The sequence below is a fragment of the Physella acuta genome, unplaced genomic scaffold (assembly GCF_028476545.2).
Source record: "Physella acuta isolate Inbredline_101_S28 unplaced genomic scaffold, ASM2847654v3 ptg001331l, whole genome shotgun sequence".
In the NCBI taxonomy this organism is placed as follows: domain Eukaryota; kingdom Metazoa; phylum Mollusca; class Gastropoda; family Physidae; genus Physella; species Physella acuta.
The window spans coordinates 55278-72578 of record NW_026732846.1 but is presented as its reverse complement, the minus strand read 5'-3'; the positions used below and the strand labels follow the sequence as shown (position 1 = coordinate 72578).

General features: G+C 33.3%; 1 protein-coding gene and 1 pseudogene across 1 annotated transcript; both read right to left on the bottom strand.

Moving 5' to 3' along the window:
- Positions 1-892: 892 nt before the first annotated feature.
- Positions 893-4924, bottom strand: LOC131958514 (glutathione S-transferase omega-1-like; annotated as a pseudogene).
- Positions 4925-7271: 2347 nt separating this feature from the next.
- LOC131958519 (glutathione S-transferase omega-1-like) lies at positions 7272-13791 on the bottom strand. Its single transcript, XM_059323605.1, has 5 exons — positions 13540-13791; positions 10518-10623; positions 9515-9734; positions 9054-9180; positions 7272-8902 (listed from the first exon to the last, which is right to left on the bottom strand). Exons 1-5 carry the CDS (start codon positions 13562-13564, stop codon positions 8658-8660), a joined length of 723 nt encoding a protein of 240 aa, XP_059179588.1. The 5' UTR covers positions 13565-13791; the 3' UTR covers positions 7272-8657.
- Between the last annotated feature and the right edge of the window lie 3510 nt (positions 13792-17301).

Sequence of the window (17301 nt, the reverse complement as noted above, 5' to 3'; positions counted from 1 at the left end):
GTGGCAGGATGAGGGAGAGGGGGGGGGGGGGGACTGGCTAAAATTGCTTTATGTCAACCCATAACTTCAGCAATTATTCAACACGTAGACATTACCATCTGCCTAAATAGCGCAACGTCACCTAATGATGCTCATCACCGATTATTCAATTAGAAGATTATATAGAGGACAAGGTATATGTTGGAGTTTGTATTCGACCTTCTTGATTCTTTTAATATTCTGTCGTATGTCTTAATACAAACACAATAGATATGTATATACATATGTAGACGTATATATATATATATATATATATATATATATATATATATATATATATATATATATATATATATATATATATATATATATATATATGCGTGTGTGTGTGTGTATACATATAAATATATAAATCTTGTTTATTCTATGTATATATATATGTGTATATATATATATATATATATATATATATATATATATATATATATATATATATATATATATATATATATATATATATATATATATATATATATATATATATATATATATATATATATATATATATATATATATATATATATTTACATGTATATATATACATATGCATTTAAATATATACATTTATATGTAGAGAGGGAAAGAGAGAGACTTTTTTGTATTTATATATAACATGCACTATACATATAAATTATGTACTAATCATCTGTACATATATATTTTGCTGTAAGAGTGTGTTTAAGTGTTTAAGTCTTCCTGCTTTGTGTTGGAGATTACTTGAGTAGATGGAAAACTTACTAAGTTTGTTAAAGAAAAACAAAATTACATATCAAACGTACAATCTATTTTTTCTCAATGATAAAGTTTAATAAAACACATATTAAAATAAAATACACTGCACAAAAAATTGTGATATAAAAAAATGTTCTGTTAATATAGATTTGAATTATTGTATTGATCTTTTTTTTTAAATTCAAAGCAAGGACTTTTATCAGCACATAGTAACAAACAGTAATGAAAAAAGTTTTAACAAATCTTTCCTTGTAAATAGGAATTGGTATGACAAATTTATATATGGGAGTTTTAAACATCAAAACTACTCTGGTTTACAATAATAACAACAATTTAAAAATGTGAGTTTTAAAATAGGTAACAAGTTTTTGAATAAGAAATGTGAAAACTGCAATATTACACACACAAAAATGAAATATAAATACAATGTATAATTTTTTTTTAAGATGCAACAACATCAAGTAAAAACTATATAAACATCAAAAACCTTTAATAATTATACCCAGGAATGTTCACAGAAAATACAATAGCAACACAGGAATGCATGCAACACTAAAACAGCCATTTAGTTGACCTGTGGTTGAACAGTTTTCTTCACACGATATTATCAACCTAAAAATCTAAGCAGAGTAAATTTTGTAAGGAATTTTTTCAATTTTTTAATAAAGTTCCTTAAAATAGATACTGCTATATAATTATATTTAAGCCTTTCAAGAACATACATGCTTTAAAACAAAGTTGGTTACAAAACAAACTGTTGTTTGAACATTACATTTTTCCTTTAAGAAAGTTTTTTTTTCTTAAGTTTTTAATAATTTATGACTTCTAAAAATAATTCATTGCTATTCATTAAGTTAAGATCGTTAGGCTTGAAAAGGGAACTTTACTATTCATTTAGTTAAGATCGTTAGGTTTGAAAAGGGAACTTTACTATTCATTTAGTTAAGATCGTTAAGTTTGAGAAGGGAACTTTACTATTCATTTAGTTAAGATCGTTAAGTTTGAGAAGGGAACTTTACTATTCATTTAGGTCCTAAGTCGTAATTGGGGGTGCCAGCCACAAAGCCTTTCAAAAACTCTGCATGCATCTTGGGCTCCCACATAGTGGCTTGAACTGCAGGAGTCTTGTACATGGCATCATACCAGGTTGCCAGTTTGGGTAACTTTGACTTGTCCACAACAAGCTTAGAGTCAAAGGTGGCCAGGGCAGGTACCCTCTCAAAATGTGGCCAATGTAGAAATCTATCATTGAGGGATTTTTTCCTGAAATAAAAACAACTAAGTTTTAATCAAAATGTTTTTTTTTTAATGATAAACAGTTTGGTGATGGAGAGGACTAAACACTTAGACTAACAGGATACATTTAAACAACACAATTAATTCAACCAAAATATGACAGTGGAATGTCAGAAGATGAGCATTGATTGCGATTATATGAGCAACAAATTATGACATAAAGGTGAAATGATTTTTAAACAAGAAATGTTTATACAGAGAATAAGATTTAAATGTTGAATAAAACATCCTGTTCAATATAGATAAACAATTTCTTTTTTTAGGGTTTGCATGACATTAGGAATTGAAATTAGGCAACAACTAGACTTTTCATACATTTATGTTCATCATGAAAAATGTTCACACTAATATTTTAATAAATATTGTAGGGGCCTATTTTTAAAAACAGAAGTTTAATACTTTTGGTTTTTCTCTAAATTCAGAAAAATAGCTAACCCCCAAGAAAAGGTCCTCCTCTTTTGGCCAGAATATCCTCATAGAATTTAAAATGTTTCAAAAAGTCTTCCACATGTTTGTCTCTTTCTTCTGGCTTTCTCAAAAAACCATAAAATGAGGTAAGTACCTGCAATCAAGGGACACAATCAATTTCAATTTTTAAAAAATGTAATTTTATAAGTATTTGAATAACACCCTAAAGTAGGTATTAAACTACAAAGAAACCATAGTTGTTTTTTTACTTGTATCTATTTTCGGTTAAATCAATTACACTTTTTCTAAAATTAATTTTCTTTCTTGCTTATTGTTTTATTATATACTAATATCTTAGTTAGCTATGTGTTTTGTATAAATACTATACAGGAATTTTTAAAATTCAGTACTAGTACACAGTCCAACATTCTAAAATACTAATGCCCATACTGTTATTTAAATATCTCTTGTTTAAGTTCACACATTTTCATTTTTTAAATCTTTAAGCAACAAATTATTATTTAACTCACTTTCCCAAAATATTCCAGAAGTATCCTATCCCATGCTTTAGTATAAGGATCACTGGATTGCAGTTTGGATTGTGGATACACATCATCCAGCCACTCACAAGTGGCAGTGGATTCATACACAATTTTATCATCCAGCTCCACAGTTGGTGTCTGACCAAACGGATTCTTCTCAAACAGCCATTCTGGTTTTTGGACTAGATTTATGTTAACTGTTTCATACCTGTGAGCCATAAAATCTATTATATAATCGCAGCCTACTATTTAATAGTAAATATGGTTAAAAACTAAAATAGTTATAATACTATCATTAAAAAGTTTACTATTGTTAGACTGAAAATAGTAAAAGCAAATGTAAGAATAAAATCAAATTAAATTGTGTGGGGTTAATGTTTTTGAATATTTCAGCTCCACATTCTCTGTGGTAAACAGTGTTTCTACCAGACTATTTGGTGCGGGGGGGGGGGGTCAGACACTGTTAAAAGTATATATTTTCTATATAAACTGCATTTAGTTCAGAGGGGTGGTATGCTTTCTTCAGGGGGGTGCAACCACCCCCCCCCCCCCAAGAGACGCCATGAAGAAACCCTGGTGGCAAAGGGCAGGTAAATAGTTATATAAGGAACTCCAAGGGTCCTCAGTGAGTCTCAAATATTTGGTCCTTACCCATAGGACAACCATGATGTCCACTTAGCTCTGAGTTACTGCAGTAAGTACATTTATAGTGGTTGCTTCAGGAGGAGGAGGGGGGGTTGGCACTTAAAACTTCCAGGGAGTTACTGAAACTTCTCGTGGAGCAGAAGATGGCAAACGTATACATTTTTTTTTATTTAAATGTATTTTTTTCCCTACCTCAAGTCAAGGGTAGGGAAGGTGAGGGCAGTGACCACTTATAAAAATAATTGATAGGAACACTAAATATAGCTGAAAGTGATACAGTTTTCAATTTGGGGAACATTGGGGGGGGGGGGGTTAGTGCGAGGGGGAAGAGGTGAAAAACACTTCAGCCAACCCTATCAATAAAACAACAAACAATGATTAAATAAGCAGGCAATGATGTTGATTAAAAGAAGAAAAAACTCACGGTATATTCTTGTGTGCCAACACCAGCCTAGCTCTCTGAGCATAGGGACAGAACCGCATGCTGTACAGGCGGAGAACCCCTGGTTTCAGTGGGGGATATGTGGAGCCTTTGCATACAACAAAGAGAAATCGTTCAAAGTAAAGTGACTTACATAATATAAAACAATTTTTATTTGTCAATATCTACTTAAAATCCATTTGATTTCTCGTCATAAGTTCGCCCTACAAGTTTTTGATACATTGATCTAATTATGATTTTTAGTTAAGCCTCCTTTACTACAAATTTATCAGCCCAGAATCGATTAATAAAGTGCGCGAGTATTTATTTAGCGCTGCCGATAACACAATTGGTTTGGGCCTCTACATTCTACATAATCTTTTTTGCTAAAATGTGTAAAAAAAATAATTTAAGACAAGACATATATACTGGTAGAAAATCGGTTATTTCAAGCTGATTTGCCACATTAGACCATAATTTCACTCTAACTTCACTCGTTTGTTTGGCTTGGCTACTACTACTAAATAACTCTTGATTGCCTTGAACTTAATTTAAATATTATAAAAGTCATTATAATAATAGGTCTAGATTAAATAAAATAATGGATAATTATATCTAGAAAGATATATAAACTATTTTGATTATATAGGCCTACCTACCGCTTGTGTATGCTTTTTGACTCATACTTATTACTATTACTATTAATTAAAATTAAATATACGAATTAAATATAAGCATGTATCTTTGCAGTTAAATAAAATCTAGATCTAAAATGCTTTGTTGTTTATGTTTTTTTATTCAAAGTAGTTTATTCTAATCTGTCCGCTGTGCATCTGTCAAAAAATATATTCCAAAAAGTAACTGTCCACATATCAGGTAATGACTAGCTACAGTTGTGTATCGAGGGGATTTTCCTGTTTACATATTCTACAGTGTTTGATTGGCTGCGCGTGGCGATGCGTCTTGCTCAGATCACGTTCTTCGTCACGGAGTGTAAGTACGGCCTTGAGCAAGGTCATCAACCTACTGACCTAGAGCAAGGCTGTCATTGTCAAGTTCGTGAGCAGAATCTACCTGTATTTCATGTCACGTCTTAAAATGTGTCCTTTCCTAATTTAATCTTTTTTTTTCCCTTCAGCGTCAGTTTGCCTTGTCTCCTTGGTGGGTTTGTCTTGCCTCCTTGGTGGTTTAAGAATTACAGTTTTCACTCCTCACTAGAGATTAAATGGACTGTTTTGTTTCCTAATCTGACATATAATTTGTTCTGCAGTGGCGTAGCGAGGTCGGGTGTCACACGGTATGGCACTTAATGTTATCACCCCCCCCCCCCAGAGGCGTAGCGACCCTTCCCAGGGACAAACTTTCAATTTTTTTATTTGCACCCCCCTCAAACTTTCGATTTGCACCCCCCCCCCTCAAACTTTCGATTTGCACCCCCTCAAGTTTTTCTTGATATATTTTGCTATTTTTTTGCCTTGGTGTCACCCCCTCCTAAATGGTGTCACCCGGTGCGGTCCGCACCCCCGACCCCCCCCCCCCCCTCGCTACGACTCTGAGTAATAGCGTACGGTTTATCAATATAATCAAATGAAACTAATGGTAGAGGGTGTTTGAAGAGGTTGTTGCGGTCATAATAAAAAAGTCATTTTTAGATTGAATCCAGGTCTATCAGATAGAGATTAGAAATGTATTGTCAATATCGTTTCTACTGAATCAAAAAAAGCAAGGAACGGTTGGTAGCTGCGAGTGTACTTGTAATTGTTGTAGGGCCTACTATTCGATCAGTTATTAAGGGAAATAACTCAATAAAATCAAAATTCAATAATAACATGATTTTCTAGTGGTGAGGGAAATAAAAACCGTGACGTCAGTTCAATTTAGGACGAATTCTCCCCCCCCCCCCTCCCATATTTTTATTTTTTTTTATTTAAATATAAAACATTTTTCAACCATGCATGAGTTCACTCCTCACTAGAGATTAAATGGACTGTTTTTGTTTCCTAATCTGACATATAATTTGTTCTGCAGTGGCGTAGCGAGGTCGGGTGTCACACGGTATGGCACTTAATGTTATCACCCCCCCCAGAGGCGTAGCGACCCTTCCCGGGGACAAACTTTCAATTTTTTTATTTGCACCCCCCTCAAACTTTCGATCTGCACCCCCCCCCCTCAAACTTTCGATTTGCACCCCCTCAAGTTTTTCTTGATATATTTTGCAATTTTTTGCCTTGGTGTCACCCCCTCCTAAATGGTGTCACCCGGTGCGGTCCGCACCCCCCGACCCCCCCCCCCCCCCTCGCTACGACTCTGAGTAATAGCGTACGGTTTATCAATATAATCAAATGAAACTAATGGTAGAGGGTGTTTGAGGAGGTTGTTGCGGTCATAATAAAAAAGTCATTTTTAGATTGAATCCAGGTCTATCAGATAGAGATTAGAAATGTATTGTCAATATTGTTTCTACTGAATCAAAAAAAGCAAGGAACGGTTGGTAGCTGCGAGTGTACTTGTAATTGTTGTAGGGCCTACTATTCGATCAGTTATTAAGGGAAATAACTCAATAAAATCAAAATTCAATAATAACATGATTTTCTAGTGGTGAGGGAAATAAAAACCGTGACGTCAGTTCAATTTAGGACGAATTCTCCCCCCCCCCCTCCCATATTTTTATCTTTTTTTATTTAAATATAAAACATTTTTCAACCATGCATGAGTTCACATTGTTTAAGCAGATTTTACTTGTGGGTCGCACAAACAACAATCCTCCAATCACATCAAACCCTTTAGAGATGTCTGTAAGAAACTGCTGATGTTGGTTTTGTTTAGGGATTGATCAGCAGCCAAATTGTTATCTAACAACCAGAGTACTCGCGAATTACTAATAAATATATTATCCCTATAGCTAATGGGTTACTTCCCCTTTTTGTAGCTTCATAAAAGCAACAGAAACCTTTCGTTGCATGATTATGAAGGTGGTTAACACATTTTTCAACAACTGCTTTTTTAATAAGTTTATTTCCCATCTAATTACAGTAGGCTAGGCCCAAAAAAAAAAAAACAATTCCATTGCATAAAGACTTAAATTAGTCCTGTAGTTTCGTAACAACAAATCTATAGCATTTCGACAATTTTCAATTACAATTTTTAGAACAATTTAAAAAAAAACAAACATCCGTAATAAAGATTAATTAAATCATATATCTTATGTTATATACTCTGTTATAAATATCAGTTTTGAAGAGTCTTCACATTGCTAAAGCTAATTCCGTTCCTTTAAGAGAGAGTATAACTCACTAATTTTAGCACTGGTAGTAGTAGACTGACAAATCAATAAATTTTAAAAAAAATTAATTATTTTCATAATTATAATTATTTATTCTGTATAAGCACATTCAATCACAAAAAATATCAAAAGACTAGCGACAGTAAAGCACCAGTTGATTCACTACTTTCCAAGAAATGGTTAACCAATTAAAAAAAAACAATTTTATTTTAAACTATAAGTTTACAATGATCCTATCTTATTTATCTTGTTTGAAACCTATAGTGTTAACTTGATAATATATTCATTGAATATTAATGACACTTTGGCAGAGTTCAGCATTGATATAATGATAGGGGAACATCAACACTGCTCATCTTGCATTCCATTAAAAAAGGAATAGGCTCTAAACTTCATTGAAATACATTAACGTAATGGAACAAAATAAGATTGTATCCCTGATATATCTGGTGAAGAAATGGAATTTGATCTTATTCTTTGTGTTTATTTATGGACTCAACAGGTGGATGTGAAAGGTAATCACCACCCCAACCAACATATGGAGGTTAATTTATAACTATAAATAATATTTATAAGCAATACTAAATTAGCATTAACATAGCTTTGTATAACACCTGTATTCAAATTAAAATGAGGTCTGTAAATACTTAATGCAGGGAGAATTATGAAACAGGAAAGGCTGTACATCCCAGACAAATAGACTTAAACAATAAGAATGTACAGCAAAAGAAAACAACACTTGTAAATTGAAGAAAGACAAGGCTTAAAAAAACAATTTGTAGGCTACAGAAACATGATCTTCACATTGTTATTTTGGTTGGTGTAAAGACAAGTGAAAAAATTAACAAAATGTATACAGGTAATCAAATATAAAAATACATAGTTTTCAATTGTATGGCTTTTTCAGAGTAACATATAAACAAGTGCCTTTACATAAAAATGAATAAAGTTTTGTTTGAGATTACATAAAACAATTAAAACATTCATTTTCCAAACTGCCTATATGATAAGAAAAAATCAATGTGTATATTTAAACAACTAAAATGTTTGAGCAAGATTTGGCAAGTTTTCTATAAAAATAAATTTATATTTTAAGTCCTGCACATTCGAGTTTAAGGATGAAGCCTATGCTTTGATAATAACTTTAGTGTTATTAAGCTAAGTGTTATACAATTTAAATCAAGTTTTATTAAAATTTATAAAAAGCGATGCACTTAGGCCCAATTTAATTGATTTTAAAAATCAAGATTATAATTTTCTTTTAAAATTCTTCCATTTATAAGACTATATTTTACTCTTCCAAGCCAACATCATAATTAGGAGCACCAGATGAATACGACTTAAAAAACTCCATCTGGCTCTCAGGACTCATCTTTGTGGCTTTAACAGCTGGAGTTTGTAGCATAGCATCATACCAAGCTGCCAGTTTGGGGAACTTGGCCTTGTCTATAACAAGCTTTGGGTTAAATGTGGCCAGGAGAGGTAACCTCTCCAAATGTGGCCAAATGTAGAAGTCAATCAGTGAAGGGTTATCCCCTGAAAAGTGTTCATGATTTTCATTAAAATTATTTCAACTCATCAAATTGCTTTTCTTTGATTAAAAGTTAACACATGAAATAGATTTTGGCAGTAAAACAATGCAAATAAATAAAAACTTTACCAATAATAGTTTCATTAAAAAACAAACCTCCAAAAAACAGTCCGCCTCTTTTAGAAAGAACTCCTTCATAAAACGCAAAATGTTTCAAGAAATCTTCTAAATGTTTCTCCCTTTCTTCTGGCTGGCGCATAAAACCATAGAATGCAGTTGTTATCTGGGTGAGAATAAACAAACACAAATTCTGAAAATCTTTAAGCACTATTTGAATATAAACAAGCAATTTTTGTTTTATTGTGAAAGAGACATTTTGTTTTATATTGCTCGAGCAATTTTTATTTAATCAAAAAACTTTTTTTTTATGTAAAAAAATATTAAAGAGCTGTTTTTATTTTATATAAACAATTTCTATGCCATGTAATTGAACAATTTGTAATTTATAGAAGTGAAAAATGGTATTTTTGTACTGATCTTTGTTGATACTTCAACTCTTATATCTGACTGTATAGTTCATGAAAACAAACATTATCAGATTAAGTAAGCAAGCTCACCTTTCCATAGTATTCAAGTAGAATCCTATCCCAGGCCCTGGTGTAAGGATCGCTTGGCTGTAGCCTATTCTGTGGGTAAACATCATCCAACCACTCGCTAGTGGCAGTTGACTCGAACACAATTTTGTCATCCAGCTCCAAAATGGGCACTAGACCTAGTGGATTCTTTTCAAAGAACCACTCAGGTTTCTTGGTTAAATTGACGTTAATAGTCTCATACCTGGTTAAGACAAAAAAAAAGTTTATATAAAAATGAAAAAAAAAAAAAAAAAAAATCACTTATCAAAGTAAATATGGTTAAAGAATACCATCAAAATATTATGTACCACAATTGTAGTACAATTATTAAGTATATTTGATTAATTTGGTGACACTGTGGTCAAATGGTATAGTTTACTCCAGCTAATCCGAGTTTGGTTTCCAGGCTCTGATGGGTGCCTAAGTAATGTATGGGAAACTAAGACGGCTGGACTTAGTGCTGAGCACACTATCCCCTTGTATGCAGATGCCATTGAAACAGATGAACTCTACTGCATCCATTGAAACAGATGAACTCTACTGCATCCATTGAAACAGATGAAATCTACTGCATCTGCCCCATGTGCCTTGAGCATGAATGAGAACAGATGATAATGACTTGATTCGCTTAAAATTATAATGTAGGGAATGAAAATTAGTAGGTCCAAATTTATCGGCTTGATCCCAGTAGCCAAGTGTTTTTTCTGTTCTCTATTACAATCTAAATTTTCCCACCCCAATGTCAACTTTATATAAATGCCTATAATCTGGTTACTATAAACTACTGAATTATTTATTCTACATTAATTTGCAAATATTAGTTGGCCTAAACCTTTGATAAAAATTTGTCATTAAGCTTCATGGGATCAGAATATAATTTATGATTTGAGGAGGGCAGCGGAAGGTATGGTGAAAATAATTTTGCATTGGGAAAATTAAATGGAATCTCTTAAACAAGCACAAAATAAAAATATGAAAAACTCACGGAATATTTTTATGTGCCAGCACCATTCGTGTTCTCTGGGCATAAGGACAGAACCTCATGCTGTACAGGCGGAGAACCCCTGGCTTCGTTGGTGGGAATGTGGAGCCTTTTGAAAGTTTAAAGTGGTTTTAATAACTCTTTTTAAGCTTACATATTATTTCAAGTGTAATTTTTTTTTCCTTTTTTTTAAAGATAGCTTTATAAACTTTAATACTTATAGATCTATTCTAGGCCTATCTAAAACTATAAGAAATGAATGAATAGGTAGGGCCTAAATATTGATTTTTTAATAATTCTTTTAAAGGAAAAATTCAAACCTCTGCAGGTTTTTTAAGAAAATCATTTTAATTTTCAATTAGCCTAGAATCTAGTAGCTTATTAGATCTAATAAGAGATGATGGTTTTAAAAAAATCAGGTAAATGAATCAAGAAATTCTTCCATAGGCCTATAAATATATCTATAATATAAGCGGGCTAGTAGTGTTGCAGTCCACCATCCCAATAGATTTTGGAACCATAAAAGTTAAAAGTAAACATCACATGTCCAATGTCATGCTTTTTATTTTTACTTGCATTCCAAGAAGGAATTAATGTTGCAACAATATAATTAGCAAAATGTGAATGCAAATTATGCGGATGTGTAAGAGGACATTATTGTTAGAATATCATAATTAGCATGGATTGATAATCTTTTATTTATTTTATACATTGAACAAACTGTTTACTAATTATTGTTTCTATCTTTCGGTTTTATATTCGTTTACTAAATTGAATCAGGCATGTCTGCCAGTGCTTGGTCAGGGTGCGATTTGGCGCCACGGGCTACACTGTGAGCACTATGCGTTTATATTTGCATTTAAGTTGTGTTTATGTTATGAGTGTTGTGTTTGTGTTTTCGGTTGTGTTTTTTTTTTTTTGGCATTTGTGTTAGTGTTTTCATTTGTGGTTTTTTTTTTGCATTTGTTTTTTCTTTTGTGTTTGTGTGTTGTGTTTGCATTTGCATTGTGTTTTGTTCTGTTCCTAAGTTGGTGCATTTAAAATAGATTTACCGTGGCGGAGCACGGGTATGCAGCTAGTATAATATAACTAAATAACTAGGCATATTCTAGATCTAGATCTAGTTATAAGATATTTTTTTTAGTGTCTTACTTTAGACTAGACTAAATCTAGACTAAAAGTTTAAGTAGTAAAACTAGTAAAAGTATTAGATTCTAGTATTTTTATAATTAAATTTATTATTTATACTATCAACTATCATATGACATAGGTCATAGTAGATCTATCTATAGTCTATAGCAGGGGTCTCCAAACTACGGCCCGCGGGCCGAATGCGGCCCGCGAAGTCCTCTCATCCGGCCCGCGGATATCTTTTTGTCCAAGGAAAAATCGTTTGTTGGTGATGATGAGGAACTTTGCGCAGAAAAATCAAAGACATGCCTGGAAGAAACTGGCCCCCGAACTGAAATTTGATAGTTAATGCGGCCCTCGGACTGAAAAGTTTGGAGACCCCTGGTCTATAGTAATAGTATAGTCTATCTTACATAATCTTAGGGCTTAGGCCCTAACTAACTTATCTATCATATACTATACTCTAGAATAGATCATTATATATATATATATATATATATATATATATATATATATATATATATATATATATATATATATATATATATATATATGGTAATCTATCGTTTTGGGTACGTAAAATCGCCCACGGCTATTTATGTACGAAAACGTTACCTCATTGTCAAGGCTTTAATAGAGGTTTATTGTCATACGTTTGTGTCAAATATTATAGATAAATGAATAATAAACCTAAATCAATGGCTAAATATATCGATATAGGCCAGAAATTAACTTTAAACAGCAGTGTCTGAGAGCAAGATTTGCGATATAAACAGCAGCCATTTGTAAAATAGAGTGGCTTCCCCCTGAATCTGGCGCTAAAAGCTTATAAATATAAAACTTAGACAAGATGGCTGCTATCTGCTATAGTAAATGAGCATGGTTGCATCTGTTGGAAACAGCGCTAGTCTTCATTTATTACGGAAAAGTTTTAATTCAATTGTTTAAAAACAGGTACATAAATGAATCAAGGAAACATTTTAGAATTTTTTAAAACATAAATCCTCCTCAAAATGTGAAATAATTATTAAAATTTAAGGAGTCACCTGTTTTTCACATTACAAATCGCGGGCGATTTTACGTACCCAAAACGATAGATTACCATATATATATATATATATATATATATATTATATATATATATATTATATATATATTTATATATATATATATATATAGGGTATATAATAATAATTAATATAATATATAGGTAATCTATCGTTTTGGGTACGTAAAATCGCCCGCGGCTATTTATGTACGAAAACGTTACCTCATTGTCAAGGCTTTAATAGAAGTATATTGTCATATGTTTGTGTCAAATATTATAGATAAATGAATAATAAACCTAAATCAATGGCTAAATATATCGATATAGGCCAGAAATTAACTTTAAACAGCAGTGTCTGAGAGCAAGATTTGCTATATAAACAGCAGCCATTTGTAAAATAGAGTGGCTTCCCCCTGAATCTGGCGCTAAAAGCTTATAAATATAAAACTTAGACAAGATGGCTGCTATAGTAAATGAGCATGGTTGCATCTGTTGGAAACATCGCTAGTCTTCATTTATTACGGAAAAGTTTTAATTCAATTGTTTAAAAACAGGTATATAAATGAATCAAGGAAACATTTTTGAATTTTTTAAAACATAAATCCTCCTCAAAATGTGAAATAATTATTAAAATTTAAGGAGTCACCTGTTTTTCACATTACAAATCGCGGGCGATTTTACGTACCCAAAACGATAGATTACCAATATAATAATATATAGATCTATAATTATATAGTAGGCCTATATCTAGTTCTAGACTCTAGTGTTCCAGTAAGTTTGCTGCTACAAGACAAACTTTGAATAAATGATTAAATGTAGATCTAGATCAAATTGTTTGTATCATACCTGTTGAATACGACTTTTGAGACATTTTGTTCTTAGTTGTGACTTTGGGAGCAAAATACCTAGAATCTAGAGCAACTGCACTAAAAATGAATCGGAAGTCAGCCGAGCTCGTCTCTTATATCACAAATAATCAGTAGGTCAACCCAACTCACTATGGCCTATCAACGTAAAAAAAAAATTCACCATGATTCAGCTAAAATATATTGTAAACAAGGTCTGTGATAACTTGGGAAATGTGATTGGCTGGGCTAAAAAGATTGTCGAATCAGCGTCGGTCACAACCAATGTCTGACTGTGTGTTGGTTATGCCAGGTCCTACTTTATACTTATCTACGGTGTTGGTAAAATGCATGACGCGGATTGCGAAATCTCAAAGCGATAAAATGCGAGAAGGATGCGAAAACTGCCTCACTATTCAATTTATAAGCTACTTCAGTTAATTTAACCGATTCTTAGATTACCATTACCAAATTCGTTTCATTCTCAAGCATCGTACGAAACATGTGGATTACTCTTTCTGTTGATACATCGGTCCAGAGGCTTCGCAATGCGGGCAGAGTTTCTTCCAAGCCAGAGGCGTAGCGATGGGGGAGGGTGGGGGGGGGGGGGGGGGGAGAAGGGGGGTACATATGTCCCCGGGCGCCAAAATGGGTTATAAAAAACAAATTAAAATGTCATTTTAGCTACTATTTTGCATTATAAATAGTTTGAGGGGGGTGCAAATTGAAAATTTGCTACCGAGAAGGGCGCCAAATTGAAAGTTTGTCCCCGGGCGCCGGGAAGGGTCGCTACGCCTCTGTTCCAGGCATCTCTTCGAACGAAATGAAATTTATATAGAAAGTATATACTTTTAACAGTGTCCGCCCCCCCCCCGAAAATTTCAAGTGCTCCCCCCCCCCACGGAGAAAAAAGTCTGTGAGAAACACTGGATGCGGGGGCGGACCGCACACCATTCAGTGTGTGTGTGTGGGGGGAGGGTGATACCAAGAAAGAAAATTGCAAGATAAAAAGAATAAATATGTTAAGGCCAGTTCAATGAATGGTTAATTATAGCTAACAAGCATTTTAAGCACAAATAATGACGATTCCGACAAGGAAGGTGTGTGTGTGGAGAGGGGGGTGACACCATGACGTAAACATGCAAACTATAGAGAAAACAATGCTACACCCAGCTGTATTAACAACCGACCATAGATAAACATCATTAGTTATAAACGTGAACACTTTAAAGCTTATGGGGTGGTGCGGGAGAGGGTGCCCCCAACTGCAAATTTTAAATAGCACCACGAGGTGCCGCACCGGGTGACACCCGACCCAGCGACTCCACTGCATCAGTCTACTTGGTCTAGACATTCCTTAAAATAACTAAAATGACTAGGCAAATTATGAATGACATGTGAATTTTGGATATGAGTTTAATAAGAAATTGATTAAAAATGAAAGAAGAAAACAAAATAAACAAGATATGCCTATGGCTATAATATGCTGTGTTAGTGGCCTACATAGATAATCCATTTTATAGCGCCCACATACAAAAAAAAAAATCTATTTTAGTTTTTTAGACCCCCTTCCCAAAACTAGTAAACTACTCCATGCTCCCCAAGAAGGGGTGGGGCAGCTAACCCGGACGCCGATCCTGGTTATGGTGTTTACACTATCACATGAAGCCCGGCAGAGGTGGTTCGGTGCCATGTGAAGTCGGGATCCTGTCTGGCTAAGTTGTCTCCATCTTTTCTATGACATAGGTGTTAAAATAACTCTCTTTGTTAACATTGATAAGATGTTTACGGCGCTGTTTTTTTTTAAAACAACTCCATGAAAATCCAGCGCCCCTTCCCCATCTAATTTTCGAACAATCCCCTCTCACCCCATGACTACCACTCCAGCGTCAGCAAATAGTGCTGCTATAAAATGAAGGTGTGCCCTTTTCCTCTAACTGTATTTGGCTCACCACTGGCGTTTGTCACCATACATCCCAGATGCAATGATTATTTTTTTCTGGTGAATGTACTTCCTGACAAATGCAGATTAAAAAAAAACGGCTTGGTCGAATGGTAGAGCTTTTGGCTGCTACTCATCCGAGAGTCTCGAGTTCGGGTCACGGGCTTGAGTCGGTAGAATGCCCCTTAGTCCATCAAGCTCTGATGGGTACCTGATTCACGTTAGAGAAAGTAAAGGCGGCTTGGCATAGTGCTGACCACACTATTCCCTCACGTGTCAATGGTCACTTAGATAAGATGAATTCTACTTCACCTACCCATCGATTGTTAGGTTCGTAAAGGTGCTTAACTTTTTTTAAACGTTGGCCTACTTTCAAGATCGGCTTTAGAGACCTTGTACTTGTATCTGGTTTGTTGTTATCTATCCAGAGTATGTAATATTTTTTATATTGAAAGAAATGTGTTAAAAAGTATCATTATCTCTTGTGGTCAGAATTCGGTTCATTGACTTTATGTAAACTTCATTCAGCAATGGCTTAGAGTAGATAGAAGAATATTGTAATATAGATTACATGCTTTAATTACCCTCTGTTAAAGGTCTATTTAAGATGAACACTGCATTTAAATGTACAGGCCCTACATTTGTATGCTTTCGTGTTTCCAGTAACTGACAAATCATTATATCTACCGTGTGGGCGTCAACATAGAGCCGAACCGATTTCCCCCAAAAGTTGATTTTTTCGCCCTCCACCCCCTTATTAGTTATAAGCCAAAATTCAGCTAATTTAATTTTTATTTTCTAAGTGAAGGGAAACAACTAAATTAACATTTTTGCAAAACCAACCTAGCCCGGTTATATCCCCTTACTGAAGGGGAACTGCTGATTCGCAGGTAGGGCTGTTGACCTTGCAAAAAAAAAACTACCTCCATTTATATATAATCAACATTTACTTTTAAAATATAAAACTAAATATTTAAAATCTTAGATTTCAAAGCTGGATTAAGGTGTTTTCAAGCACTAAATTTTTAAAAATTTTTATTATTGTATTCAAATGTATTCAGATATTTACTTGTAAATATTATATTATTAAGAGAAACATTCCTTTTCAAGGGCAAAAGAAAGCAAAAAACATAATTTGTGTGCAAATGATGAATGGCACATTCACAACTACAGCACAACCTTGAGGGGGCAATGCTCAGGAGAATAAAAAACAGTTCTCAAATTCAAAACTAATGTTTAGGTAAACTTGAAATTCCAAGTATTTTAAAATGAAATAGGACCATAATGAAAGACCATGTCAGTCAATCACAAGAAATCTTGTTTTATTGATCAAAAGTAACTAACAATAATTTTTTAGCAAATATTAATTAAATTTAAATTAGAATGAGGATTTTAAAAATAATTTGTAGATAGCATTTTACTCAAAAGCAACATTCCTTCTCAATAGCTGAAGTGAGTGTGTGAAATATACCGATACTGCCATAATGAAAGGATTGGCAGAAATAAATATTTATATTGGCTAACAGAAAATTGAACTTTTGGAGGTTCATACAACAAAAATTAAACCTACATGCTTTTTTGTGACTAACAAAATGCATGCCCTGTTAACAAGTCAAGTAAATAAAATTTCAAATCATGAATAAATTCACTATTTTATAACTAAATATTAAACATGAAAGTGGCATTATTTATTGTAGGTACCTAACTATTTAAGAGAAAAGTAGCTTATGGCATTTTATTAGTAAAATCAATTACTTAATCTAGCACATAACTATGATGCTTTTTTGTAATAATAATTACAATTTAAATCGGTAATGATAA